The sequence below is a fragment of the Rattus norvegicus genome, chromosome 1 (genome assembly GCF_036323735.1).
Source record: "Rattus norvegicus strain BN/NHsdMcwi chromosome 1, GRCr8, whole genome shotgun sequence".
NCBI classification, from domain to species: Eukaryota; Metazoa; Chordata; class Mammalia; order Rodentia; family Muridae; genus Rattus; species Rattus norvegicus.
The window spans coordinates 267342296-267368652 of record NC_086019.1 but is presented as its reverse complement, the minus strand read 5'-3'; the positions used below and the strand labels follow the sequence as shown (position 1 = coordinate 267368652).

General features: G+C 45.7%; 1 protein-coding gene and 1 long non-coding RNA gene across 10 annotated transcripts in view; one reads left to right on the top strand and one right to left on the bottom strand.

Annotated features, from left to right (window-relative positions):
* Gfra1 (GDNF family receptor alpha 1) overlaps positions 1–26357 on the top strand; it is a 231741-nt gene that overhangs the window by 188385 nt on the left and 16999 nt on the right. For all 8 annotated transcript variants that reach the window (XM_039101768.2, XM_063281844.1, XM_063281839.1 and 5 more), the window contains 3 exons: positions 2507–2616; positions 5585–5719; positions 15715–15896. In XM_039101768.2, coding sequence (XP_038957696.1) covers positions 2507–2616; positions 5585–5719; positions 15715–15896 — 427 coding nt within the window. The remainder of the gene's footprint in view (positions 1–2506; positions 2617–5584; positions 5720–15714; positions 15897–26357) is intronic.
* Positions 1663–26357, bottom strand: LOC102556644 (uncharacterized). 2 transcript variants are annotated; one of them, XR_590754.4, is made up of 3 exons: positions 25770–26357; positions 3728–3877; positions 1663–1808 (listed from the first exon to the last, which is right to left on the bottom strand). It is a non-coding gene; the product is annotated as an uncharacterized LOC102556644 (long non-coding RNA). The 2 variants fall into 2 exon arrangements; XR_010063321.1 differs by lacking the exon at positions 25770–26357 and adding an exon at positions 19014–21351.

Genomic DNA, 26357 nt, shown 5'->3' with positions numbered 1-26357 from the left:
TCTTTTTTGATTATACCACCAACAGTCTCTTCTCAATAAGCAGTCATTGTGGGGGAGGGGGGTTTCGACATGTATTTTGTTTGATTCTCCCAATCAGGTTGCTTTCTGCAACATACTGACTCGATTAACCTTTTATTCCGGGGTGTAGTTGTGAGTCAACTCTGGGGTTATTAAGCAAAATGAGTGTGGTGGTGTTTGCCTGAGGGACAGTAACCTGTACCACAGCGGCATGGATTAACAGTATTCCCTAGAGACTCAGACACATCCAAGAGCAGATGGGCAGGAAGGACTACCGGGTCAGGGCACTGTTCAGCCTGCCACCACTACCAGCCAGGATCTGTGTAGAGCTGTCTGAGGTGGAGGTGGGCTTTGCAGAGTTAGAGACCATTAGATCATTAACTTTCATGACCAGAAATAGTTATTTTTTTTTCTGAAATTAATACTCCATTCAAGCTGAATGCCATTGGATCCAGTTGAGTAAGCCTGAGGTGTCTTTAGGGATTTCCTACAGAAAAGAGATTCTTTGGTCAGAAGGTAGACATGCCCAAGTCTTAGGCCATTCTGTGTGTTTATCAGAAGGTACAGGGTGCAGCAGAACCTTGGCTGCCTTTGTCTTCCAGGTATTCACATACAGAGTAGGGGATGGGTTTGAAGAGCCACTTAACTTAGCCCATACCCTGCTCCTGAAGTGGCCGAGAGGCTTTCCAAGGAGTTTGGGTGTTGTGTAGAGATAATGAAGCAGATCTCAGCACCTGTGCCCAGACCCCTTGTGATGAGCCTGCCTCCTAGAACACAGAACCCTTGCAGTGTACCGTGAGCTTTGACCACTGGCGTAGGGCTTCCAGGCCTTCTCTAGTTAGAATGGTAGGAAAGATTCTAGGCACAGTACCTCGCACAACCTATAATCCTAGAATTGGGAGGCTGAGGCAGGAGAATTGCAAGTTTGATTATAGCCCGTACTACATTACAAGGCTTTGTCTCGAAAACAAAGCAAACACCCACAGCTCCCAAAACCTAGAAGAAATTGAGCATTTACAAACCTTTAACTCCCTACAGCCCTGCCCAGCTCAGCGCAGCAAACCCAGGCCTGAGGCATCATAGATGAAGCTAAGCAAATCACAGTTTCTCTCAAGGAAAGAGGTAGGATGAGCCCTGGGCTCATCAGCAGCCAATCAGGAGTGATCAGTGCAAACAGAGACAGTGGCCCTTTGTCTCCCGAGTTGCTGGGTAACCTACATCTCCAAGTTTACCATGTTCTCCCATAGAAACATGGCTGCTGACTGCCAATATGACCTCACCAGGGGCCTCTTCTTATTCAGGATTTCCTCAACATCTGAAGATCTTAAAACAGCCCATGGTCAAAATCAGCCACCCTCTCCCTCCTCACACCAGTGATCAACGATGGCTTCTCTTCGTTTACTTCTGTGTCTCTCCTTCTTCACCACCACTCATGGCTTCCCCATGAATCCTGCTCACCTCTAGAGAGTCCTTGGAGTTCCAATAGCCACATCTTGGCCAAAGGGCTCTGAAGACAAGGCATTGACCCTCAAGGCATCTCTACCCACAGAGAGCCTCACCCACCCCCCTTGGTTTTCCCTTTACTCCCAGAAAAACCAGCTCTTTAGAGCATGGGGCGAGGGGGAGGCAAAAAGACTCAGGAGACAGAAGCATGCATATTGTAAGACTCTAGGAATTATGGGAGCAGATGGGCTGTAGGATCCAATTTTGATGCCAGGAACATGTTTCTGTATAAAGTAAATATTTTCCCAGTGTGGATCTCCGGTGAGAGTGTAGAGAAGCCGTGTTTCCTAAAGATGCAAATAAGTCTAGTCAGAAATAAATATTGAATGGAAACTTCAAAGCCTCTAGATTTCTCCAGTTATAGACCCTGAAGATTTCTGTCCAAACAAACAGGCACACACAGGTAGATGGAGGTCGGGGAAGGGGTGGGTGCAGGGTTGAATAAAGGAAAGATACACCCATAATTTGGTGTTTTCTGCGTGTAAATGTGGTGTGTGTGTGTGTGTGTGTGTGTGTGTGTGTGTGTACACGCTCGGTGGGTGGTGAGGGAGAGAACAAGCACAAAGAAGCATACTGCCAAAGAAATTATTATTATGTCTGTCCACAGACAATGTTATTTTCCCTCTTCATGGATACTTTGCATTCGTCATAGACACACAATATATCATACATATTTATGGACCTCAAGGTGATGTTTTAATGTGTGTACATATGCAATGTGTGATGATTTGGCTAATTGGCATGTTCATTGTCCCAGAACCATATCATATCTTTGCACTGGAAACATCCAAAATCCTCTCCACTTACTCCCCCCCCCCCTACTTACTTTTGAAGTACTTGAAGTACACAATTAAGAGTCAGTAACCCCACGGTTGCCTCCTCACCCCTGAGCCTGTGACTGCCCTCTCCCCACATCCCTTCTCTCAATTCAGAGGCCTGGGGTGTTTTCAATGTATTCCCCCCCCCAACCCCTTTTCTATTGCAGATCTCGCCTTGCAGATTTTTTTACCAACTGCCAGCCAGAGTCAAGGTCTGTCAGCAACTGTCTTAAGGAGAACTACGCAGACTGCCTCCTGGCCTACTCGGGACTGATTGGTAAGGCCAGGGCAGAAAAATCTGGATTTCATATTTGTTTAAGGTGGCTTACGGTGTCTACACAAGAGAAATTTTCCCAGTAGATTTTGTTCTAGAGGTTTGAAGATACTCCGAAGGAAAGAGGGAGGGAGGGAGGGAGGAAGGAAGGAGGGAGGGAAGAAGAAAGGAAGGAGAGAAGGAGGAAGGAAGGAAGGAGGGAAAGAGAAAGGAAGGAAAGAAGGAGGAAGGAAGGAAGGAGGGAAGGAGAAAGGAAGAAAGGAGGGAAGGAGGAAGGAAGGAAGGAGGGAAGGAGAAAGGGAGAAAGGAAACATGCCAGAGAAGGGAGACACTGGGTTAAAGAAGACTATCTACTTTAAAGAAATTAAAGCATCTCCATTGAGGAACTGGAACTGGCCACACAGAACGAAAGCAAGGGTTGCATGTGTATTAGAAGAAGAGAGCAAGTCCAACGAAGTTATTTGAATTAGGGAACTTTGGGAAGAAGGAACTTGGAAATCCAAGAAACTGTCTCTAAGAACTGGCCCCCTGGAAATGACCCCCTCGCCCCCCAATAGGAGCTCCTTGCCAATGTTATTCTTGGCCACTTGACTCCTGGTGTGCGTGGGATTGTTTAAAATGAGTTCCCTCCCTTGTATATAACTGAGAGCAGAACCAGTGTTTTCTAACTTGAGAGGCTTGTGGCACTAGGCTACCCATACGCTCCACATTCAGGAAACTAGTACAATGAAATAACACTCCTCGGGGAAACATCCAGAAAGAGGCAGACTTACATCTGGGGCAAACAGGGGTGGCAGAAAGAAAAGCGGCTGCCCTTGCGTACCAGGCACAACCGAAGCTTCCCTCTCAGGGTTCCATCACAGTTGGCATTTGAGAAGGAACATAGTGAAGGCTGAGGAAGGTGAGAGAAGTCACAGCTGTCTCACAGCCCAGGCTCGCCCTCCCAGCATCTGTGACAGGGTCATACACATCACCAGCGGGAAGACCCTCCCACCTAGGGTGACAGCACAAGCTAACCTCACCACCCGAATGTCTCCAGTGAGGGTCTTTGGCTCCAGTGAGCGAGTGTATAACGCAAAAGGCCCCAGCCACTCCTGGCTTTTTAGAACAATACCTGTGCTCACACCTGTAACACCTTTAACAATCCTGCTCCGGTTCCTCCAGGTGTGCACCATCTCTGTGTTTCCAGCCAGCAAGTGTGCACACACTCCTTAAGTTAGAACGGCAGAAATGTAACCATGGGATGATGTGTGAAATTACAGAGCTGCAGAAATGACGAGAGAGCAGTTAAGACATATGCACGTTTAAGAAGAATAAAACATTAAAAAAAAAAAAACGTAAAATAAAACCAGGGCCGATCCCGGGAGACAGTGTTAAGTCTCTGCAGATGGAGTCATTGTTAGTACTTCAGTCTGTGTCCTTCCAGGAGTTGATACTCATTAACTCCCCTGTGAGCAGCCAAGGCGAGCAGGTACTGCCAGCATTTCTGTGAGAGCATCCCTAGGCTTGGCAAGCCTTGTGTGCCTCAGGATGATGATGGTAGATGGAGTATGGTGTGGCGGCCAAAGGTTATTTCTCTCCTGGGTCTGTATCTGTTCTTCTACACGGCTTTCTGAGTCGGTGGCTCTCAACTTCTGCACAAAGCTTTCCCAGTGCCAGGGATCCACTGTGGCATCCGAAATGCAGAGATGTTGACCTCTCCACTCTGTTCCCAGTGTCGTCTGGCAAATTAGACCTCTCTGTAGGGCGCAGATGAAAATTCTCATGCTAACAATGAGGTTTGAGGTTTTTTTTTTTTTTTAATAGTAGACTAGTAGGGTCATGACAGTATGCCCTTGACCCCAGACGAGTTTCTAAAAACTATCATTTTATTTGTAGTTAAACTCATCCTCTGGATTTCTGACCACCTACTTCTTCTTCCTTCCACAAAAGCAACTAAAAACAGAAAGTTCTTGGCCTCCGTGGGCATCGCCTGGTATGAGCCACCCAGGAGAAGACATTTGGATTGTATTAAATATAGATGCATTGTGTGTTTCTCTCCCAGTGGAGAACCCAACAGAAAAACCACAAGTCATAAGCAGAAAGGCCCACACAACATCTCTGTGGGAACCGTTGAGGATCCAGAGATAGTGCTTGATGGGGAGTTCCACTGTGTGTGTTTGGTTGGTTTGTTTTTCTTTTTTCTTTTGGCTTTTTCTCTTTCCTTCCTTTCTTGTATTCCTCCTTCTTCTTTTGATGAGGTCTCCTGTAGCCCACTGGCCTCAGATTCTCTTTGTAACTAAGGATGACCCTGAACTCATGTGTCTCCACCAACCAAGTGCTGGGGTTACAGATGCGCTTCACCACACCTGGCTGATGAGGCGCTACAGATTGGACAAGTACCTATCAACTGTGCTACACCCCACCTTTATGTCCATCTCTTTCTACTGTGGACAGTTTTATTTTAATCAGTTGGGAATTGGGAGTGGCAGCCTCTTTGTACACATTTGTAGACATTCAGGACGTGGTGACCTCGTTGGAGGCGTCTACAGTCCCCTGAAGACATTTGCCTCCAAGGAAACTGCATTAAAAGCATAAAATAACTCTTAGGCTATGTGCACCCAGTACTCTCTATTTATGAAGATTAATGACATTTTCAAGAAAATGCAAGGGATTTGGCAACTCGTAGATTCTAAGTTAATTCTCGCCTTTCCCATAACATCTATACCATTTGTACAGGAAGAAAATACCCTAAATACAGCCCAAGGAATTTGCTTATAATTTTTAAAGTAAATGTATAGATTATTTTATGTGCTCGAGATAAATTGCCAAGAGAATGTACCACCTAACATAAAGCCCTGCCCGCCAACCACAGAATTTGTGATTAGCTGTGATATTTCTACTGTCAGAGAAGCATTTATTTCCTTTTTAGGCCACAGAAATGTCCGTGTCAATACAGGAGGGCAATGTGCCTTGTCTTTTTCTCTTTTAGGCACAGTCATGACTCCCAACTACGTAGACTCCAGCAGCCTCAGCGTGGCACCATGGTGTGACTGCAGCAACAGCGGCAATGACCTGGAAGACTGCTTGAAATTTCTGAATTTTTTTAAGGACAATACTTGTCTCAGTGAGTTTTTAAAAAAATAAGAAGAATGCCAATGCATTTGTGCTTTTCTCTTTGAGTGAAAGTTCTGTCTGCCTGTCTATTATGTCCTTCTTTCCCTTCCCTTTCTCTCTCCTTTCCCTGGTGGCTGGTAGATGCTTGCTTCTTTTGGCACGCACAGCAAGGAGCCACACAAGTGATGAATTAGGTGCTGCCAAGACTGTGATACCAAAGGCCTCTGAAGACAAGAGAGTCAAATAACCAAGCGTGTATTGCATGTGAAAGAATACCTCTACCCACAGATCAAATTCTGATCTTGGCAGCAGTCGAGAGTTCATCCCCAGGTTCTGAAAACCTGGTAGGAATTTACAATGTGAAAAGCTCAACGGAGTGCATAGGACAGGTCCCCGAGGACCCTTCAGGGGAATTAGAATGTTAAAGTCAACACCTCCTTGCCTTGTCAGGACTGGCTCAGATAGAAGCGATGGGTCTATCCTGATTGAGGAATCTGGCAGTGCAGCAGGGAATCTCAAGGGAGGGTATCTTGGAGTTGAGAGCTGAGCCTTTGGGAACAGGGTCCTCCTTGTTGGGAACAGGGCCAGCTACTGCTGTGGTGCTCCTTAGGTTATTTGGAATGGTGCTCAACAAAGGAACAGGAGTGTACAGATGTGAACCGCGGGCATCTGTCAGAAAAACTTGAAAAGCAGGACACCAGGTCTCCCTCCTCCATGGCTCCATGATAGTCGGCCATATCTGCTTGAACAACTCTCCAACTGAGACACAACTCATGTTGTGCCATGAGATGCAACAGAAAGGGGTTCGGAGTCCTTGCAGTTTCATTTTCCATACACCACCCGAGAACCCCAGGGGGATGCAAGTGTCGTATCCGCAGGAGTAAGAGTGTAACATCCTCACAGACCCTGACTGGTAGAGCTGTGGTCCAAAGCTTGGATCCTTGTGCCACATCTTGACTTCCAAAGACCCTGAGCTTTCTGAGTTCTTAGGAAACACTGAACCCACACAATGAGCCATAAATATGGAAGCATTTGTGGAAACATTGGATGAACCTTTTGTTTGGGCTCCTTTTTATCCACTCCTTTTTTTTTCCTTTCTTGTACTATTGTGGTTGAATACAAGTTTTAGCAAAAATAAAGCAATGAAAACTTTGTTCCTCAGGGAGGCATTGAAGATGTCCCTCTTTGGCAGCGTTTTGGTAAAGGGGAGGGAGAATAGTCTTATTAATGACTTTTAAATAAACACAAACATCAAAGCCAGCCAAAAGTTTTCATAATCATTCTGTTCATCCTTGTTTGGATGGGGCACAGAGCCACAAATGCAGTACCCTACAAAGGGGCCTGGAGTAGAGGCTGTCACAGGTCCTCGATCGTGACTTGTACGTGGAAGCCTCAGTCCATGTCTTTTCCAGTTAGCCAGGCTTTCTCTCTGATTCCCCTACGGTGAGCACAGCTACAGTTGGTTGTTTGGTTATGGTTTGGGGATGGGAAGTGGTCATTTTAAAGCCAAGTGCGTGGCAGAGGTCCAGGGAAGAGAGAAAACTAAGGGGAAGGGGGAGGAGAGGTAGACCTGTATCGTTCCTGGACATACCTAGACCCTTTATCTTGACCCCAGCCTCCTTTCTCCTGGCATTTACCACTGCCCATGTATGGTAGATTTTGCTCTCTGTCCTTTCTGGTCAAAAATCTGCTTGGGGATGTGGCTTTGGTCTTATGCAGGTTGTCACTGCTGTTCAAGACCTTTATGCTTAGTACATGGCGCTATACCTGGAACCTAGTTATTTCAGGAGCATTTCAGTGGATGAGCAAGAGAACAGCTAAACTCAAACAGACTACATCAACACCCCTGGGAAAGCAAGGGTAGTCCATGCATGACAGCTCTCTCTTGAACCTCTGTGTCTAACAAGGAAAAGCAGGGGCCTGAGTTCTTGTTCTGAGATCACTGAGGGAACCTGGTCTACAGGTTTGCCTTTCTCAAGGATCTGTAAAGCACTTAAGTCACAGAGCCTAGCAGGAAGCTTCATTTGTATTATTTGGAAGCTGTCTCTTACAGAGCCCTCACCCCCTCCCAGTGTACAGTCATGGAAAACAAGCTTCCAATTTTGCTAAACGGGAAGGATGACAATGTTGAAACAAAGTGTCACTTCTTTTTTTTTTTTTTTGTGCTTAAGCCTTTTATTAACAGTGACATGAGCAAACTTTTCAGACATCAGAAAGCCCTCATAGAATGCAAACACTTCTTGAAGTTTTACTATGTTTAACAAAGTTTTATGAAATTTTTTTTTATTAACTTGAGTATTTCTTATATACATTTCCAGTGTTATTCCCTTTCCCGGTTTCCGGGAAAACATCCCCCTCTCCCCTCCCCTTCCTTATGGGTGTTCCCCTCCCAACCCTCCCCCCATTGCCGCCCTCCCCCCCATAGTCTAGTTCACTGGGGGTTCAGTCTTAGCAGGACCCAGGGCTTCCCCTTCCACTGGTGCTCTTACTAGGATATTCATTGCTACCTATGGGGTCAGAGTCCAGGGTCAGTCCATGTATAGTCTTTAAGTAGTGGCTTAGTCCCTGGAAGCTCTGGTTGCTTGACATTGTTGTACATATGGGGTCTCGAGCCCCTTCAAGCTCTTCCAGTTCTTTCTCTGATTCCTTCAACGGGGGACCTATTCTCAGTTCAGTGGTTTGCTGCTGGAATTCGCCTCTGTATTTGCTGTATTCTGGCTGTGTCTCTCAGGAGCGATCTACATCCGGCTCCTGTCGATCTGCACTTCTTTGCTTCATCCATCTTGTCTAATTGGGTGGCTGTATATGTATGGGCCACATGTGGGGCAGGTTCTGAATGGGTGTTCCTTCAGTCTCTGTTTTAATCTTTGCCTCTCCCTTCCCTGCCAAGGGTATTCTTTTTCCTCATTTAAAGAAGGAGTGAAGCATTCACATTTTGGTCATCCGTCTTGAGTTTCGTTTGTTCTAGGGATCTAGGGTAATTCAAGCATTTGGGCTAATAGCCACTTATCAATGAGTGCATACCATGTATGTCTTTCTGTGATTGGGTTAGCTCACTCAGGATGATATTTTCCAGTTCCAACCATTTGCCTACGAATTTCATAAACTCGTTTTTGATAGCTGAGTAATATTCCATTGTGTAGATGTACCACATTTTCTGTATCCATTCCTCTGTTGAAGGGCATCTGGGTGCTTTCCAGTTTCTGGCTATTATAAATAAGGCTGCAATGAACATAGTGGAGCACGTGTCTCTTTTATATGTTGAGGCATCTTTTGGATATATGCCCAAGAGAGGTATAGCTGGATCCTCAGGCAGTTCAATGTCCAATTTTCTGAGGAACCTCCAGACTGATTTCCAGAATGGTTGTACCAGTCTGCAATCCCACCAACAATGGAGGAGTGTTCCTCTTTCTCCACATCCTCGCCAGCATCTGCTGTCACCTGAGTTTTTGATCTTAGCCATTCTCACTGGTGTGAGGCGAAATCTCAGGGTTGTTTTGATTTGCATTTCCCTTATGACTAAAGATGTTGAACATTTCTTTAGGTGTTTCTCAGCCATTCGGCATTCCTCAGCTGTGAATTCTTTGTTTAGCTCTGAACCCCATTTTTTAATAGGGTTATTTGTTTCCCTGCGGTCTAACTTCTTGAGTTCTTTGTATATTTTGGATATAAGGCCTCTATCTGTTGTAGGATTGGTAAAGATCTTTTCCCAATCTGTTGGTTGCCGTTTTGTCCTAACCACAGTGTCCTTTGCCTTACAGCAGCTTTGCAGTTTTATGAGATCCCATTTGTCGATTCTTGATCTTAGAGCGTAAGCCATTGGTGTTTTGTTCAGGAAATTTTTTCCAGTGCCCATGTGTTCCAGATGCTTCCCTAGTTTTTCTTCTATTAGTTTGAGTGTGTCTGGTTTGATGTGGAGGTCCTTGATCCACTTGGACTTAAGCTTTGTACAGGGTGATAAGCATGGATCGATCTGCATTCTTCTACATGTTGCCCTCCAGTTGAACCAGCACCATTTGCTGAAAATGCTATCTTTTTTCCATTGGATGGTTTTGGCTCCTTTGTCAAAAATCAAGTGACCATAGGTGTGTGGGTTCATTTCTGGGTCTTCAATTCTATTCCATTGGTCTATCTGTCTGTCTCTGTACCAATACCATGCAGTTTTTATCACTATTGCTCTGTAATACTGCTTGAGTTCAGTGATAGTGATTCCCCCTGAAGTCCTTTTATTGTTGAGGATAGCTTTAGCTATCCTGGGTTTTTTGTTATTCCAGATGAATTTGCAAATTGTTCTGTCTAACTCTTTGAAGAATTGGATTGGTATTTTGATGGGGATTGCATTGAATCTGTACATTGCTTTTGGTAAAATGGCCAGTTTTACTATATTAATCCTGCCAATCCATGAGCATGGGAGATCTTTCCATCTTCTGAGGTCTTCTTCAATTTCTTTCCTCAGTGTCTTGAAGTTCTTATTGTACAGATCTTTTACTTGCTTGGTTAAAGTCACACCGAGGTACTTTATATTATTTGGGTCTATTATGAAGGGTGTCGTTTCCCTAATTTCTTTCTCGGCTTGTTTCTCTTTTGTATAGAGGAAGGCAACTGATTTATTTGAGTTAATTTTATACCCAGCCACTTTGCTGAAGTTGTTTATCAGCTTTAGTAGTTCTCTGGTGGAACTTTTGGGATCACTTAAATATACTATCATATCATCTGCAAATAGTGATATTTTGACCTCTTCTTTTCCGATCTGTATCCCCTTGATCTCCTTTTGTTGTCTGATTGCTCTGGCTAGAACTTCAAGAACTATATTGAATAAGTAGGGAGAGAGTGGGCAGCCTTGTCTAGTCCCTGATTTTAGTGGGATTGCTTCAAGTTTCTCTCCATTTAGTTTAATGTTAGCAACTGGTTTGCTGTATATGGCTTTTACTATGTTTAGGTATGGGCCTTGAATTCCTATTCTTTCCAGGACTTTTATCATGAAGGGGTGTTGAATTTTGTCAAATGCTTTCTCAGCATCTAATGAAATGATCATGTGGTTCTGTTCTTTCAGTTTGTCTATATAATGGATCACGTTGATGGTTTTCCGTATATTAAACCATCCCTGCATGCCTGGGATGAAGCCTACTTGATCATGGTGGATGATTGTTTTGATGTGCTCTTGAATTCGGTTTGCCAGAATTTTGTTGAGTATTTTTGCGTCGATATTCATAAGGGAAATTGGTCTGAAGTTCTCTTTCTTTGTTGTGTCTTTGTGTGGTTTAGGTATAAGAGTAATTGTGGCTTCGTAGAAGGTATTCGGTAGTGATCCATCTGTTTCAATTTTGTGGAATAGTTTGGATAATATTGGTATGAGGTCTTCTATGAAGGTTTGATAGAATTCTGCACTGAACCCATCTGGACCTTGGCTCCTTTTGGTTGGGAGACCTTTAATGACTGCTTCTATTTCCTTAGGAGTTATGGGGTTGTTTAACTGGTTTATCTGTTCCTGATTTAACTTCGATACCTGGTATCTGTCTAGGAAATTGTCCATTTCCTGAAGATTTTCAAGTTTTGTTGAATATAGGTTTTTATAGTAAGATCTGATGATTTTTTGAATTTCCTCCGAATCTGTAGTTATGTCTCCCTTTTCATTTCTGATTTTGTTAATTTGGACGCACTCTCTGTGTCCTCTCGTTAGTCTGGCTAAGGGTTTATCTATCTTGTTGATTTTCTCAAAGAACCAACTTTTGGTTCTGTTGATTCTTTCTATGGTCCTTTTTGTTTCTACTTGGTTGATTTCAGCTCTGAGTTTGATTATTTCCTGCCTTCTACTCCTCCTGGGTGTATTTGCTTCTTTTTGTTCTAGAGCTTTTAGGTGTGCTGTCAAGCTGCTGACATATGCTCTTTCCTGTTTCTTTCTGCAGGCACTCAGCGCTATAAGTTTTCCTCTTAGCACAGCTTTCATTGTGTCCCATAAGTTTGGGTATGTTGTACCTTCATTTTCATTAAATTCTAAAAAGTTTTTAATTTCTTTCTTTATTTCTTCCTTGACCAGGTTATCATTGAGTAGAGCATTGTTCAATTTCCACGTGTATGTGGGCATTCTTCCCTTATTGTTATTGAAGACCAGTTTTAGGCCGTGGTGGTCCGATAGCACGCATGGGATTATTTCTATCTTTCTGTACCTGTTGAGGCCCATTTTTTGACCAATTATATGGTCAATTTTGGAGAAAGTACCATGAGGAGCTGAGAAGAAGGTATATCCTTTTGCTTTAGGATAGAATGTTCTATAAATATCCGTTAAGTCCATTTGGCTCATGACTTCTCTTAGTCTGTCGACATCACTGTTTAATTTCTGTTTCCATGATCTGTCCATTGATGAGAGTGGGGTGTTGAAATCTCCCACTATTATTGTGTGAGGTGCAATGTGTGTTTTGAGCTTTAGTAAGGTTTCTTTTACGTATGTAGGTGCCCTTGTATTTGGAGCATAGATATTTAGGATTGAGAGTTCATCTTGGTGGATTTTTCCTTTGATGAATATGAAGTGTCCTTCCTTATCTTTTTTGATGACTTTTAGTTGAAAATTGATTTTATTTGATATTAGAATGGCTACTCCAGCTTGCTTCTTCTGACCATTTGCTTGGAAAGTTGTTTTCCAGCCTTTCACTCTGAGGTAGTGTCTGTCTTTGTCTCTGAGGTGTGTTTCCTGTAGGCAGCAGAATGCAGGGTCCTCGTTGCGTATCCAGTTTGTTAATCTATGTCTTTTTATTGGGGAGTTGAGGCCATTGATATTGAGAGATATTAAGGAACAGTGATTATTGCTTCCCGTTATATTCATATTTGGATGTGAGGTTATGTTTGTGTGCTTTCACTCTCTTTGTTTTGTTGCCAAGACGATTAGTTTCTTGCTTCTTCTAGGGTATAGTTTGCCTCCTTATGTTGGGCTTTACCATTTATTATCCTTTGTAGTGCTGGATTTGTAGAAAGATATTGTGTAAATTTGGTTTTGTCATGGAATATCTTGGTTTCTCCATCTATGTTAATTGAGAGTTTTGCAGGATACAGTAACCTGGGCTGGCATTTGTGTTCTCTTAGGGGCTGTATGACATCAGTCCAGGGTCTTCTGGCCTTCATAGTTTCTGGCGAGAAGTCTGGTGTGATTCTGATAGGTCTGCCTTTATATGTTACTTGACCTTTTTCCCTTACTGCTTTTAATATTCTTTCTTTATTTTGTGCGTTTGGCGTTTTGACTATTATGTGACAGGAGGTGTTTCTTTTCTGGTCCAATCTATTTGGAGTTCTGTAGGCTTCTTGTATGCCTATGGGTATCTCTTTTTTTTTAGGTTAGGGAAGTTTTCTTCTATGATTTTGTTGAAGATATTTACTGGTCCTTTGAGCTGGGAGTCTTCACTCTCTTCTATACCTATTATCCTTAGGTTTGATCTTCTCATTGAGTCCTGGATTTCCTGTATGTTTTGGACCAGTAGCTTTTTCCGCTTTACATTATCTTTGACAGTTGAGTCAATGATTTCTATGGAATCTTCTGCTCCTGAGATTCTCTCTTCCATCTCTTGTATTCTGTTGGTGAAGCTTGTATCTACAGCTCCTTGTCTCTTCTTTTGGTTTTCTATATCCAGGGTTGTTTCCATGTGTTCTTTCTTGATTGCTTCTATTTCCATTTTTAATTCCTTCAACTGTTTGATTGTGTTTTCCTGGAATTCTTTCAGGGATTTTTGTGATTCTTTCAGGGATTTTTGCGATTCCTCTCTGTAGGCTTCTACTTGTTTATTAATGTTTTCCTGTGTTTCCCTAAGGGAGTTCTTCACATCTTTCTTGAAGTCCTCCAGCATCATGATCAAATATGATTTTGAAACTAGATCTTGCTTTTCTGGTGTGTTTGGATATTCCTTGTTTGCTTTGGTGGGAGAATTGAGCTCCGATGATGCCATGTAGTCTTGGTTTCTGTTGCTTGTGTTCCTGCGCTTGCCTCTTGCCATCAGATTATCTCTAGTGTTACTTTGTTCTGCTATTTCTGACAGTGGCTAGACTGTCCTATAAGCCTGTGTGTCAGGAGTGCTGTAGACCTGTTTTCCTCTCTTTCAGTCAGTTATGGGGACAGAGTGTTCTGCTTTCGGGCGTGTAGTTTTTCCTCTCTACAGGTCTTCAGCTGTTCCAGTGGGCCTGTGTCTTGAGTTCACCAGGCAGCTTTCTTGCAGCAGAAAAGTTGGTCTTACCTGTGGTCCCGAGGCTCAAGTTCGCTCGCGGGGTGCTGCCCACGGGCTCTTTGCGGCGGCAGCAACCAGGAAGACCTGTGCCGCCCCTTCCGGGAGCTTATGCAGCCTCAGGAGTGCCCACCTGACCAGGCAGTGAGGTCTGTTTCCCACGGGGTCTGGGAGCAGAGAGCTGCTGCGGGCCGGGATCCGAGGGTGTGGGACTTCCGGTAAACACAGGACGTGCCCGGTCCTAGAGGAATTCTGCCTCTGTGTGTCCCGATTTCACCAGGCAACCTTCTTGCAACAGACAAGTTGGTCTTACCTGTGGTCCCGAGGCTCAAGTTTGCTCGCGGGGTGCTGCCCATGGGCTCTCTGCAGCGGCAGCAACCAGGAAGATATGCGCTGCCCCTTCTGGGAGCTTCAGTGCACCAGGGTTCCAGATGGCCTTTGGTGTTTTCCTCTGGCGTCCGAGATGTATGTACAGAGAGCAGTCTCTTCTGGTTTCCCAGGCTTGTCTGCCTCTCTGAAGGTTTAGCTCTCCCTCCCACGGGATTTGGGTGCAGAGAACTGTTTATCCGGTCTGTTTCCTTCAGGTTCCGGCGGTGTCTCAGGCAGGGGTCCTGCCGCTCCTGGGCCCTCCCCCATGGGACCCAGAGGCCTTATACAGTTTCCTCTTGGGCCAGGGATGTGGGCAGGGTTGGGCAGTGTTGGTGGTCTCTTCCGCTCTGCAGCCTCAGGAGTGCCAAAAGTGTCACTTCTGAGAGAAAGATTAGGGTTCAGTTACTCTGTCTTACATATCGAAAGTGCCAAGTAAGCATCGTGTATTAGCAATTTGCACTTTTGGGTCCCAAATGAAGGAGTCTGATTTCTTATACAATGAATATGAAATAAAAAAAAATCCTAAATCCAGGGCAAATCCCCGAAGACCTGATTAAAAACTGTTTCTTATTCATTTTGGGAAGGGAACAACACACAACCAATTTACTCTTGCCGTAAAAACAATCTAATCCCATGAAATTATAATAAGCTTTGAAAGTTTCATGTCTCAAACTTTTCATTTAGACAGGGCCGTGCCTATCTAATTATGCAGATTCTGTTTGGAAGACTGGAAGCAGAGAGGAGAAAAATAATCATACTTAAATTTTCACTAGATGTTGATGAGGTTCGGGTAGATTTTTCTTCTAAAGAAAGTGGCCGCATTCTCCTGCCAAGTGGGGGTGAATGTTAGCATCACCGAACTTCAGGGTGAAGAAAGCCCCACTGGTTATTTCATATAGAATTCTAACCTAGTGTAAGGATTTTTTTTCTTTTTGAAAATACTGTAGCTGTGATGCTACTTCTGAGTCTGAGCATGACTATCAAAGGGCTGTGAGTAAGTTCACGCTGTGCTCATGGTAGAGTGTCTTGCTCATTGTTTAATGAGTAGATTGACTTCTGAACCATTCGATCCAAGAGACTGGTTCTCAGTAGCAGTAAGGTAGATGTGCTGACAGGTGACTGGGTGGCTGGGTGGCTGGGTAGAGTAGCTAGGGGGTGGGTGGGTGGATGAGTGGTATGGGGGATGGGTGTGATTGGGGTGGGGGAGGGGTGTGATGGGGATGAGAAATGGGGGAACAGGGTTGGGTGGATGGGATGGGATGGGGGCAGGGGGGCCAATGCTGGGGTTAGGGGCTAGGGGATGGGGTTGTTTTGACACACACAGTGTTACAACCAGAATTCCTGTTCGTCTGTGCCTTTGGCTGTATGCATCCATCCTTCCTGTTATGTTTTGCTTGCCTCTGAAATGGGATGTCCTTTCGTCCTACCACAGAAAATGCAATTCAAGCCTTTGGCAATGGCTCAGATGTGACCATGTGGCAGCCAGCCCCTCCAGTCCAGACCACCACTGCCACCACTACCACTGCCTTCCGGGTCAAGAACAAGCCTCTGGGGCCAGCAGGGTCTGAGAATGAGATCCCCACACACGTTTTACCACCCTGTGCGAATTTGCAGGTGAGAAGTGGGTCTCGGTTTCCTATCAGAGCTGGCTTCTGGGAGGACATGTGCTCGTCATTCAAAAGGTGCCACGCAGATTTGAAGTTTTCCAAAAAGAAGTCTTTGTGTACATGCATGTCCATATGTATGATGCAGGAGCCCATGGACTACAGTATATGTGTGGTGTGGACGTCAGCACAACCTTGGTGTCAGCCTTCTTCCCTTGTGTTTGAGATAGGGGCTCTTGCTGGATCTGTGTAAGCCCAGCCTAGCTGTGAGCTTTGGGATTGACCTGTCACATCTAAGGTTGGCCCATCCACAGCTCTGCCTCCTACCTCATCAGGGTGCTGGGATAAGTGATACATGCTGCTGTGTCTTGCTTTACGTGGGTTCTGGGAGTATGCACTCAGGTCTTGACGTGTGTGGCGAGCACATTAGTGCTTTGTCCACTGAGCCGTCTCTCCAGCCCAGATTTGCATCTGAAAGTTGTGATGTCTTCAAGTGAAGAGAGACAACTGTGAGACTGACTGCCACTTAACTGAGGACTTCGGTGTTTATTTTGGAGGAGTGTGGTAGAACTGAGTTGGCTCCATCTATATCTGTAGCCAATTCTGTGGTCTTGAGAAAGCAACAACATATCAACATATCATATTTAGATAGAGGGGGTTCTTGGCTTGTTGCCGTTACAGCCATTCAAGCCTCTCTGGACTATTCCACTGCCACTGAAGGTAAACAAGAGGCATTGATATTAACTGTTGTGTAGAGTCTCAGAAAGACTAGTTAGTTGCAAGGCAAAAAAAAAATGCTTTTCCAGTATAAAAGTGCCATGGAAAATCTTGTGTGTGGCCAGAATCCAGTGACAGTGATAAGAGACTTCTGGCAAACCAACCCAGAAATGCCTGAGGAAAAGCAAAGTATAAACATGAAAGTTTCTGCCTCCAGGCCCAGGGAGTATTTCAGTCACTGGGAGTGCTCCAGGCCCAGGGAGTGCTCCAGACCCAGGGAGTGCTCCAGGCCCAGGGAATGCTCCAGTTTCTGTTGTTTTATTGAGTTGTACTGAATATTCAACTGTTGACATTAGTTCTTTGAAGGTTTGCAGGAGTTCTGACTCTCTGGGTGCTCTCCCAATGGCTCACAGAGAAGGTTAGTTACTAGAACATGGTAATTTGCTCACGGAAAGGTTAGTTACTGGAACATGGACATCTAGCTCTTGAATCTGAAGACAGAGGCTTCAAGAGAACGATTCTATTCCAGTCTGCAGAGCTGGTGGATCACAGACGCAGTGCCGGGAACCCAAGAATGTCCCCCGCCCATGTGTGTTGAGGGAGAAGGTCACCCCATGGCATCTTCTGCCTGGGGCACGTGGGGAAAGGGATGTTTAAGCTGTTTGCTGTTGTTCTGATTGTTCTAGGGTCTTCATATCCTGTCGTGTAGCTAAGGTTGACCTTGAACGTCTTGCCCTCTTTCCTCTGCTTCTGCAGTGTTGGGTTGCACACATGTGCCGTGTGCCAGACTTTGAAGCATCATGATGGGAACTCAGTCTCACCACAAGAGCGCCTCTGCTTCTCCATGTGATGGGCAGGGGTCAGCTGCTCAAGAGCCCTTAGAGGGAGCTTTTGTGTGAACACCTCCTTCTTTTGCAAGTGCTGTTCTCCTTAGAAAAAGTCGAGCAGTTTTCCCATCTAATTTGCATGGCACCTCCTTACACTCGGTGCGGTACCCATCATCTAAGCTTCCGGGTCCCCACTCCAACACTCAACTTCAGGCATACACCAGACAGCAGGGAGGAAATCAGAGCACACAGTTCGACATCAAGCCCAGTGTCCTCTGGATTTAGGGACCATTCGAGCCCTTACCCTCTCCAGAGCTGCAGAGAGTGTCAGAGCTGGGAGGCCACATGGGGAGTGGGCAGCTGCATTTACTGCCCCCTTTTGTAGCAGGGCCCTGAGTCTGAAAGAAGAGGGATGATTTGTTCCTCCCCGCCTGGTGGAGGTGACCTAAAGTCAGAAACGACAAGGTCATTCTCTTCTCTGTCACTGGCTCTATTGCTTCTCCTTCTTGGTGTAGATGCACACAGTCAGCTGCTGCAGATGCACACAGTCAGCCTGCCGCAGACACACGGTCATCCTTTGCTCTCTGTGTTTCCCACCCTCACATGCCAGTGTCAGTAAACACAACAGACAGATGCAGGGTAAGACCTTACCATCACAAGTGGAGGAAGGTGGTGAAGCTAGAGGTGCTTTCTGATCAGGAAGGGGTGGGGGGATGTGCTTCAGCAAAACCTGTGTCCGTATGTCCTCTATGCATTGAGATAGACAAAGGTGACTCACATGCCACCTGTGATGGTTTGTACGTGCTCAGCCCAGGGAGTGGCACTATTAGAAGATGTGGCCCTGTCGGAGTAGCTGTGTCACTGTGGGTGTGGGCTTTAATACCCTCTTCCTAGCTGCCTGGAAGCCAGTCTTCCACTAGCAGCCTTCAGATGAAGATGTAGAACTCTCAGCTCCTCTGGCACCATGACTGCCTGGATGCTACCATGCTCCCACCTTGATAATGGACTGAACCTCTGAACCTGTAAGCCAGCCCCAATTAAATGTTGTCCTCTTAAGAGTCGCCTTGGTCACGGTGTCTGTTCACAGCAGTAAAACCCTAACTAAGACACCACCGAAGGCCATTATTAGGTTCCCTCTGAGACTTAAAAACTGCATAGCATAAGAGTTCAAAGACTAAAACAAAAATTTACCTCTCAGTGAACAAAGTCTAATGGGCCCACAGAAGCTGCTTGCCCACAGTTTGGAAGGTCAGGTGAGGTAATCAGGTGACGTCTCAGATTAATCCTGGAATCCATGGCTTTCCAGTTTCCTCCTCCCATAGGTGGGGAAGACTGATAGCCATGAGATGTGTCCCAATTCCTGTTCACATCCGATCCTGGCTCCTGGCTTAGGTTCATGTGATACACATCTCACCTCCAACACAGATATGCCCAGCCAACCCCCTCTGCCAGGAGGACTCTGTGTACCACTGCGCAGTTGCCCTGGCAACGCTGAGGCACACAGGAGCTTCATTCCTCAGAAACCATGCCTTTCCGCTCCCTGTGTTAGCATGGTAAATAGAGGGACAGAGCTAAAATTGTACCTCAGGGCTACCTCTGTTGACTCCTGTGAAAGGGCTAAAGAAATCGGATTGGCCAGAACTGAGGGTGGCATCTGGGAGAGGCTGTCTCTGGGGTTTCGCCAATCCGTCTTTACACCTGAGACACAGATGACAGTGTTAGCACCGTGGTCTTAGCAGATGTGCTAATTCTTGCTCTTCTTGACCCGTGAGCATGAGCATTTCCTAGAGTTCAGTCAGAGGGGCAGAAGGGATGCTCCAGAACGATGTGCAAAAGTGGCTCTCTCCATGATGACTGACCCATAGTCAGTTGGTCACATGACCGGGCTGTTAGAAAGATGACTGGTGCTGCCTGGCTTGGCTCTGGGATGGAGGTCTGGGGTGTGCTGTGGAGCTATGGTGAGAGACAGAGCTGGCAGGTGGAGAGTAGTGTGTTCCATAACCCTAAATATCTGTTCCCTCTGTCCTCTTTCTCCTCAGAGTACTCCTGTGGGGCAGACATGGCAGGCATCCCTTCCCTTTGTATCTGAGAGAACTGAGGAGATAGTGACTTAGCTGGAATCCATGTCATGGACAGGCTGGTCCCATGGAGTGGGAGGAAGCAAAGGACAGGAAAGAAGAGGGGGACGCTACCGTAGGTCCTGATGAAGGTCAACTCTGGGAATGACGTGGCAAATCTAAAGCCCACACTTCTCCTAGGGCTGCTTCTGGCCTTGGGTCCAGGACACCGGATAGGGAGAGTTTGCCAGTAAGAGTTTTGTAGCTGGATGACCTCTTTAGGGTGACCTACATGAAGAATGGCTGAAAGACAATTTGAGGCCATAGTCCGGGGTTTGGCAGTGACAAGTGAAGGGCCTTCACCCTGAGAACGTGGTCCCTCTGGCTGATTTAGGGCTCTGCTCAGCGCAGGGCTCCCAGGAGGCTGATTCTCTGCATCTGCCTTCCCTTTGTGCCTGCCTGGCTGCAGATGAATTACCATTTGCCAGGGAGGTCCTAGAAATATCCCAGAATGGTGTTTGTCCCTGCCTGTCTGTGACATGGCTCAGAATAGAACTGACTTAAACCAACTTGGGATCCATTGGTAACAGATCTGGAGACAGTCAGAGACTTTGGCAGCCTTAAAGTTCACCTCTCTTGAGAAGCGTCCGCTTGTAATATTTTTAAATATACAATAACAGGAGAAGACTCTTGGGGGCTGGAGAATCTGTCGTAACATTTGAGACAGACCCCCCTTGGAAGGAAAAGAATAAGAACATAAATTTTTTTTCAAAAGTCTGCCTAGAAGTGTAATTATCGGTAAAGCCAGAGCAGATCCTCCTGAGGAATGGGTGGCTTCGGGCCTGGTGATCACGGGTTCATGGCTGACTGCTGTGAAAAGCTCAGCTTTAAAAAAAAGTTGATTGATTAGTATAAAATGTCAAGGAAACGTCCAAGTGCTGGCCCCCTGGGGTGATAAAATACCGGGTTTGGGGTAACCCGCCAAGCTCCCATGTCAGGATTAATTGGCGTGCATATTAGTAACAAGCGTGTCGCCGGCTGTGCTATTGTTAGCCCCTCTCTCTGACTTGTACGAAATGGTCACATGAGAAGCAAAGACACCTTAATAATTCCACCTATTACTTCGTCATCTGCATACTTGAGTGGCCTGGCAGCTGGAAACACTCGGGAGTATTTAAACCAAAAGAGAGCACTTGTCGATTCCTTAAAGTAAACGTCCGTGGGGCTGGAAGTGGGTATTGGAAAGTCTTCTGTTTGGGATCACTGCACTGTTTAGCTCCAGGGCCCCCAGAGAAGACCTCGGTACAGTGTCGGGAAACCTCTAGGATCCATGTCTAACTGCAGTGGTGTTGCTTTGGTTGTCTGTAGGGGAGAGGCTACCAGGATTACTAAAATCCACACCCTCTTTGTCGTGTTGGGGAAAAGGTCTCACATCTTACATACTCCAGTGCGACCTTGAATTTGTGTCCGTCCACCAACCTCAGCCTTCCAAATGCTGGGATTTTAGATATGAGTAACCGTGCCTCAGTCAGGTTTCTTTCCTGTGTAGTCGCGTATGCATGCAAGTGTCCATGCGTAAGTGTGCATGTGTAGGTCAGAGTTGACGTCAAGTGTTATTCCCACCATGTTCTGAGACAGTGTGTCAGATAAGTTCGGTAAGTTCTCTGGATGTCAGTGAGCTACACTAGAGGGCTGCCTGTTTCTACATCTCCAGCCCTGGGTTACAAGTGTGTGCCGTTGACACACGTGTCCTGGTGATCAGACTCAGGTCCTCAGTGTTTGCACGGCACATGCTTTACACACTGAGCTATATCTCTCCAGAAAACAAGGCTTTTGTTCTGATTGTCTCCTTGGGTTGGTTGAGTCCTTGGAGATGGTAGATATATTGAGCTGACTCTACTCTAAGGGTGAGTCACTGCAGCCTTCCCATCCAGCTCTGGGCTTTAGAGGGTGATGCAGCAGATCAAGGAGCTTGTAGTCAGTTCAGATCCAGCAGCATGGCTGCCAGCAGTTGGCAACAGTGCAAGCCGCAAAGTTAACTTTCTTTCTGCGAGCCAAATAAAGCACGTCTGGGTATGAGACATGGGAGGCCATCAAGTGTTCATCCAAGACTTGGGTCCCCTCCCCTCGTCCTTGAGAGAACATTCTAGAAGGAGTCGGGAGAGCAGATGCTTAGCTGTGACAGATAGAGTCTGTCTACATGGCAAATTTCTGTCTGTAAAGGTGATTCCTGCCCAGATGAGCTCCTCTGCTGCCCCTGCACCCTGAAACAGATGCACCCCCCATTTGTCTCTTGTTGTCAGAGCTCATCAGCCCTAAGTGGCTCTCACAGGGACACTTGGCTTCCTCTGTGCCCATGAAGGTGGAGGAGCACCAAGTGGGGCTGTGAGGTCATGGGATCTGAATCTAAGTCCACACCTTCTGATCTCCTTTGCATAACCTGGTCTCCCAGCATAGCCTGGTCTCTTCTGCATAGCCTGGTCTCTCTTCCTTCTAGCCCAAAGGCAGAGTCAAACTTGTACTTTCAGATTGGACTCTGATAAAGAGTCAGCTAGGGTCAGATGACTCGGAGGCATGGAGGGAAGACGGTCAATTTAATTCTTCCATGTTTTGCTTGAGAATATTAAATATGATCTATATTTAGAAGGCTCCCCTCCCTCCTCTACTGCAATACCTCATGGGATCCAAACAGAGTCCATTTGTTCCAGATAGGGCCAGACCAGTCCAGAACTGATTTTGAAACTTCCCGGCAGGAAGGTGATTATACCCGGGGCTCTGCTGGTTGTGACCGAGTGCAAATTTTTAAGTGTCGAGTTTTCAAAGGAAAGCTGCCAATGGGTGTTCTGTAAATCATTTGTGCCGGCAGACTGACCCCATTATGTCAGCTAATCCTGGAAATACAGGAGGTAAATTTAAATCTTCGAGCATGAAGCACTTAATCAATATTCTAAATGTTTTTCTTGCAATTTATGCTTGCAGAGCAACGGGGTGCTCTGGCGTCCCGTTAATCTTGCATCAGTGAAGAGACACTTGTGAGACAGGCTAGGGTGGTAGGGTTTTGTTGGAGATGTCTGGTGAGAAGACAACCCTAGAGCAGAAAGGAAGGGGCCTCATTTCTATCATAGGTTTGTCTGGGGGCAGGACGTTCAAACCTCTGAGTTCACCCTGGAGTCGGCCCCGGGCACTTCTCATGCCTCTCCTTTAAGCATTCTGAACAGCCTAGCAGTGATTTGGCTGGGATGAGTTGAACCTATGGAGTTGGGCAGACCTATGGAAAATGGTGGCTACCTGCCTCTCTATTATTTTGTGTCATGAACCCTGTTCCTTAATCTCTCTGAATTTCTGCTGTCCAACACAACCTGTGTTTTTAGTTTCTTTTGAATAAGGAGCAGTCCAAATGTACACGGGCACTTGGAAAGTGTCTATAAGACTCTCATCAGGGTGTATGCAGTGACTTAAAGATGTCTTGGGGATGCTGAAGTTGCAAAGGATACTCTGTCCCGAAGATACTGAAGGGGGCAACAATGGAAAAGAATATTGAAGATCTTTATTTAGGTTTTGGTCTCTTACTTTGTTTGGTTTTGAACTAAATGTCAGCAGACAGTCCCTACTAAGAGGTAGGATGTTCTTTGTACTCCAGGCAAAGAAGGAACAGAAATCTAAAGCAGAAAGATCAAGGTCTTTCTTGAGGGATGAGAAATGCTCCCAATTCCATCTTGCTACATCGATAATTATCTCGGGAGCTCTGTCCTGATTGTCTGCTCCCTGGAACTACTGTGTGAGCCAAATCCCATCCAGCATGGTTAGGAGAGTGGGTCTGTCTGCCAAAGGCCTTGCTGAACCAATGTTAACATGGGTGCAGGTGACACAATCATTAGCAACAAATGCTCTTAGTTGCAGAAAAGGCAGTGACCAAGAACCAACCCTGTCTCTCAGATTCACAACCCAAGACTGAAGCTGTTCCCATATCTATTTGCCACTAGTCATAGACTGGGATTATGACTTATTAACTTTATAACCTCATTTATAAATAGTCATCCGCCACACTCTTAACAGCATACATGCAACCAAGAGTTTAATGTAATGGTGCATGTTTGTAATCCCAGCTCTGGGGAGGCAGAAACAGGCAGAACTCTGGGGCCTACTGTTCAACCATCCTAGCCTACTTGGTAAGTTCCAGACAAGTCTCAAAAAGAAAACAGATGGCAGATTGAGGAATAACACACAAGATTGGCCTCTGTTCTCCACATGAACATACATACATGTAACTGTTCACCTACAACTCACTCTTACATACATGCACATACATGTACACACAAATACATTAAAACTATCGTGGAGCCAAGAACAATTGCACAGGTATTCCATCCTATTATGGTCTAGTGTTAATAAGGCAGAGTGCATGCAACACTATCCATGAATAAGCCACAGAGTAGCCCATGAGGACAGTAATTCAGATGAGACTGAGGGACATACAGCATTGTTCAGGAAAGGGGATACACTAACTCGACATCTCTTCTCTATGCATTCAGAATGCCTGTTCTGTATCACCTAAATCAGAGGACTTTAAACATTTCACTTTCCACTAGCATTATTCATCACTATAGATTAAATCAGTCCCTAAATTCTTGTTGAACATCTGGCAGATTGAAGTGTCAGTATGGCTTGTAAACCAGCATAAAGGACAGTAATGGTGACTGTTCCGGTGCCAACTGGTCTACCACAACACAACTCAATCACAACACTACCACGAGGAGCTCATGGCAGACCGGAGGCCCCATCAAGCCTGACCTCGTGTTAGATGCCAGCTGCATTTCTGGGCTCCCCTTCCACATGCAGCCTGACCGGCTAGTTACAGGTTCAGGCGTTTACAGGAAGCACCAGGTTCTAGTCACTAGAATGACTCGTGGAACCCAGCAGATTGCAGTACTTAGTAGCTTCATTGTAAAGGTACAGATTTGATGCATGGAGCTGTGAATAAGTTCAGAGAGGGATTCCGTTTTGGGGCTTTCTATGGATGCCCTCCCCTGAGAGACTAAGTGCATTTTATTATTTTATCACATGAGTGCACGTTTCAACCAGGAAGCTCCATGCAGCCCGGTGGCCGATGTTTCCATTGGTGTTGCATTAAGTAGGCATAGGAACTGAGTCCCTGACTCTACTCTCCATGTGACTGAGCATAGTCTTCAGACCTCCCCAGATATTTGCTGGACATCAGGTCAGTTTGACTTCCCTTGGCTCAAAGCTCTGACTTTAGAACCCAAGGTTGGATTTTCTGGTGACCAGCACGCATCTTGAAGTATCTCATCACCACACACTCAGGTACCATCCATGGGGCTGATGAGAAAAAGCACTGTCAAGAAACCAGAAGGAATTAGAGGAGTAAAGCCAGTCAAATCCTTTCTTAGCAAAGATGCCGTATCGGTGGGTCATTCTAAAGTGGAGCTACAGACTTAGAGACACTCTGCCAAACTTTGTATAGAGAACTGGAGTTGAAAATGAGTCTTGATTCCCTTCAGTGTCTTCTAGACATGGGAACCAGGGTGGGTTACTTGTCCTCTCTGCCTCAGTTTCTTTGCTAGTGAAATGGGCAAGATGGTAGAAGAGCCTCCAGCGGTTTTGATAGGATATGCTGTGTTCTGTCTAATGGCTTCTTCAGAGCAGTAATAACCTCAGAGTTTAAACTGTGAGAGTTTCCATTGGTTATAAGTGGCCTCAGGGAGCTGTCAACATTTGTCAATGGGTCAACACTGTCAACACAGAAACCGTTGACTGCCTTCATCCCACCCATACTAAACGAACCACTCCGGAAGGCCAAGCATTGCTTTCTGTGCTGATTCCCAGGGGGAGTTCTGGTCTTGGTGACCTGTGCAGCTTTGTATGTGTAGACTCAGTGATCTTCCTAAAGATGAGACCATGTCATAGCTTCGAGTCCTACACTTCATAGGACATCAGTATTTCTCCTGGAAGTCTTTTCTGGATACGAGCTGCACATCCCTAGGGCAATCTGATGAATTTCATTCAAAATTACTTAGGGAAATAATAAGGGCTATGAATTAGCCATTTCCCCTGGGTTAGGTTGGTACTCTAGGTATTTTGGTCTGAATAATTGTTAGGGATGTCCTGGCATTGTGGAATATTTAGTGTCATTTCAAAAGCACCCTTTCCCCCATTATGACAACATAAAGTTTCCCCAAGCTTGCCAAATATCCCCTTGAAGGATAAAACTAACCTTCATTCAAAATCACTACCCAACAGAAGACCACCTCAAAATCCCCTTACCTTCTCCCCAGCCTGTGTGGTAAGGATCCCCTTTGTGGTGTAGGCAATAGTGAACCAGGGGTATGTGGCTGCTGCTCCCTTGAGTCCGTTTGAGATAGTGTACAAAATGCTGACAACGGGTTTGAGCAACAGACATCAGGCTCACAGTTCACCTGGAGGAGGTTGAGTTCCCAGTGAAGATGCCCTTCTGAGATGGCTGACTTCTTGCTGTGTCCTCATGAGAAAGGCATACATCTCCACCTTGGGGTTGCACCTCAGAACTCACCAGTGTAGTCACTTGCCAAACTCCCTTCCTCAAGCTGTCTCAGCAGTACCAGGGTTACAGTGTGAGAACTAGAGACAAGACCCCCAGTCCCTATTACTGCCAAAATTCCACATTTGGGAATTATGATTTCCTCCAAACAGCATTTTCCCCCAAGTAGGACTGGCCACTGGCACCACAGGTGATGGCAACCTTAGGCTTGAGCACTTTCCTACCATTCAGGGAAGTTCAGGAGGCCATGGCCCTCTGGGACCTCACTGTACTTTCTTCCAAGCAACGATTGTGACCCCACAGCACACAGGAAATACCCTGGAAAGGACATCTTG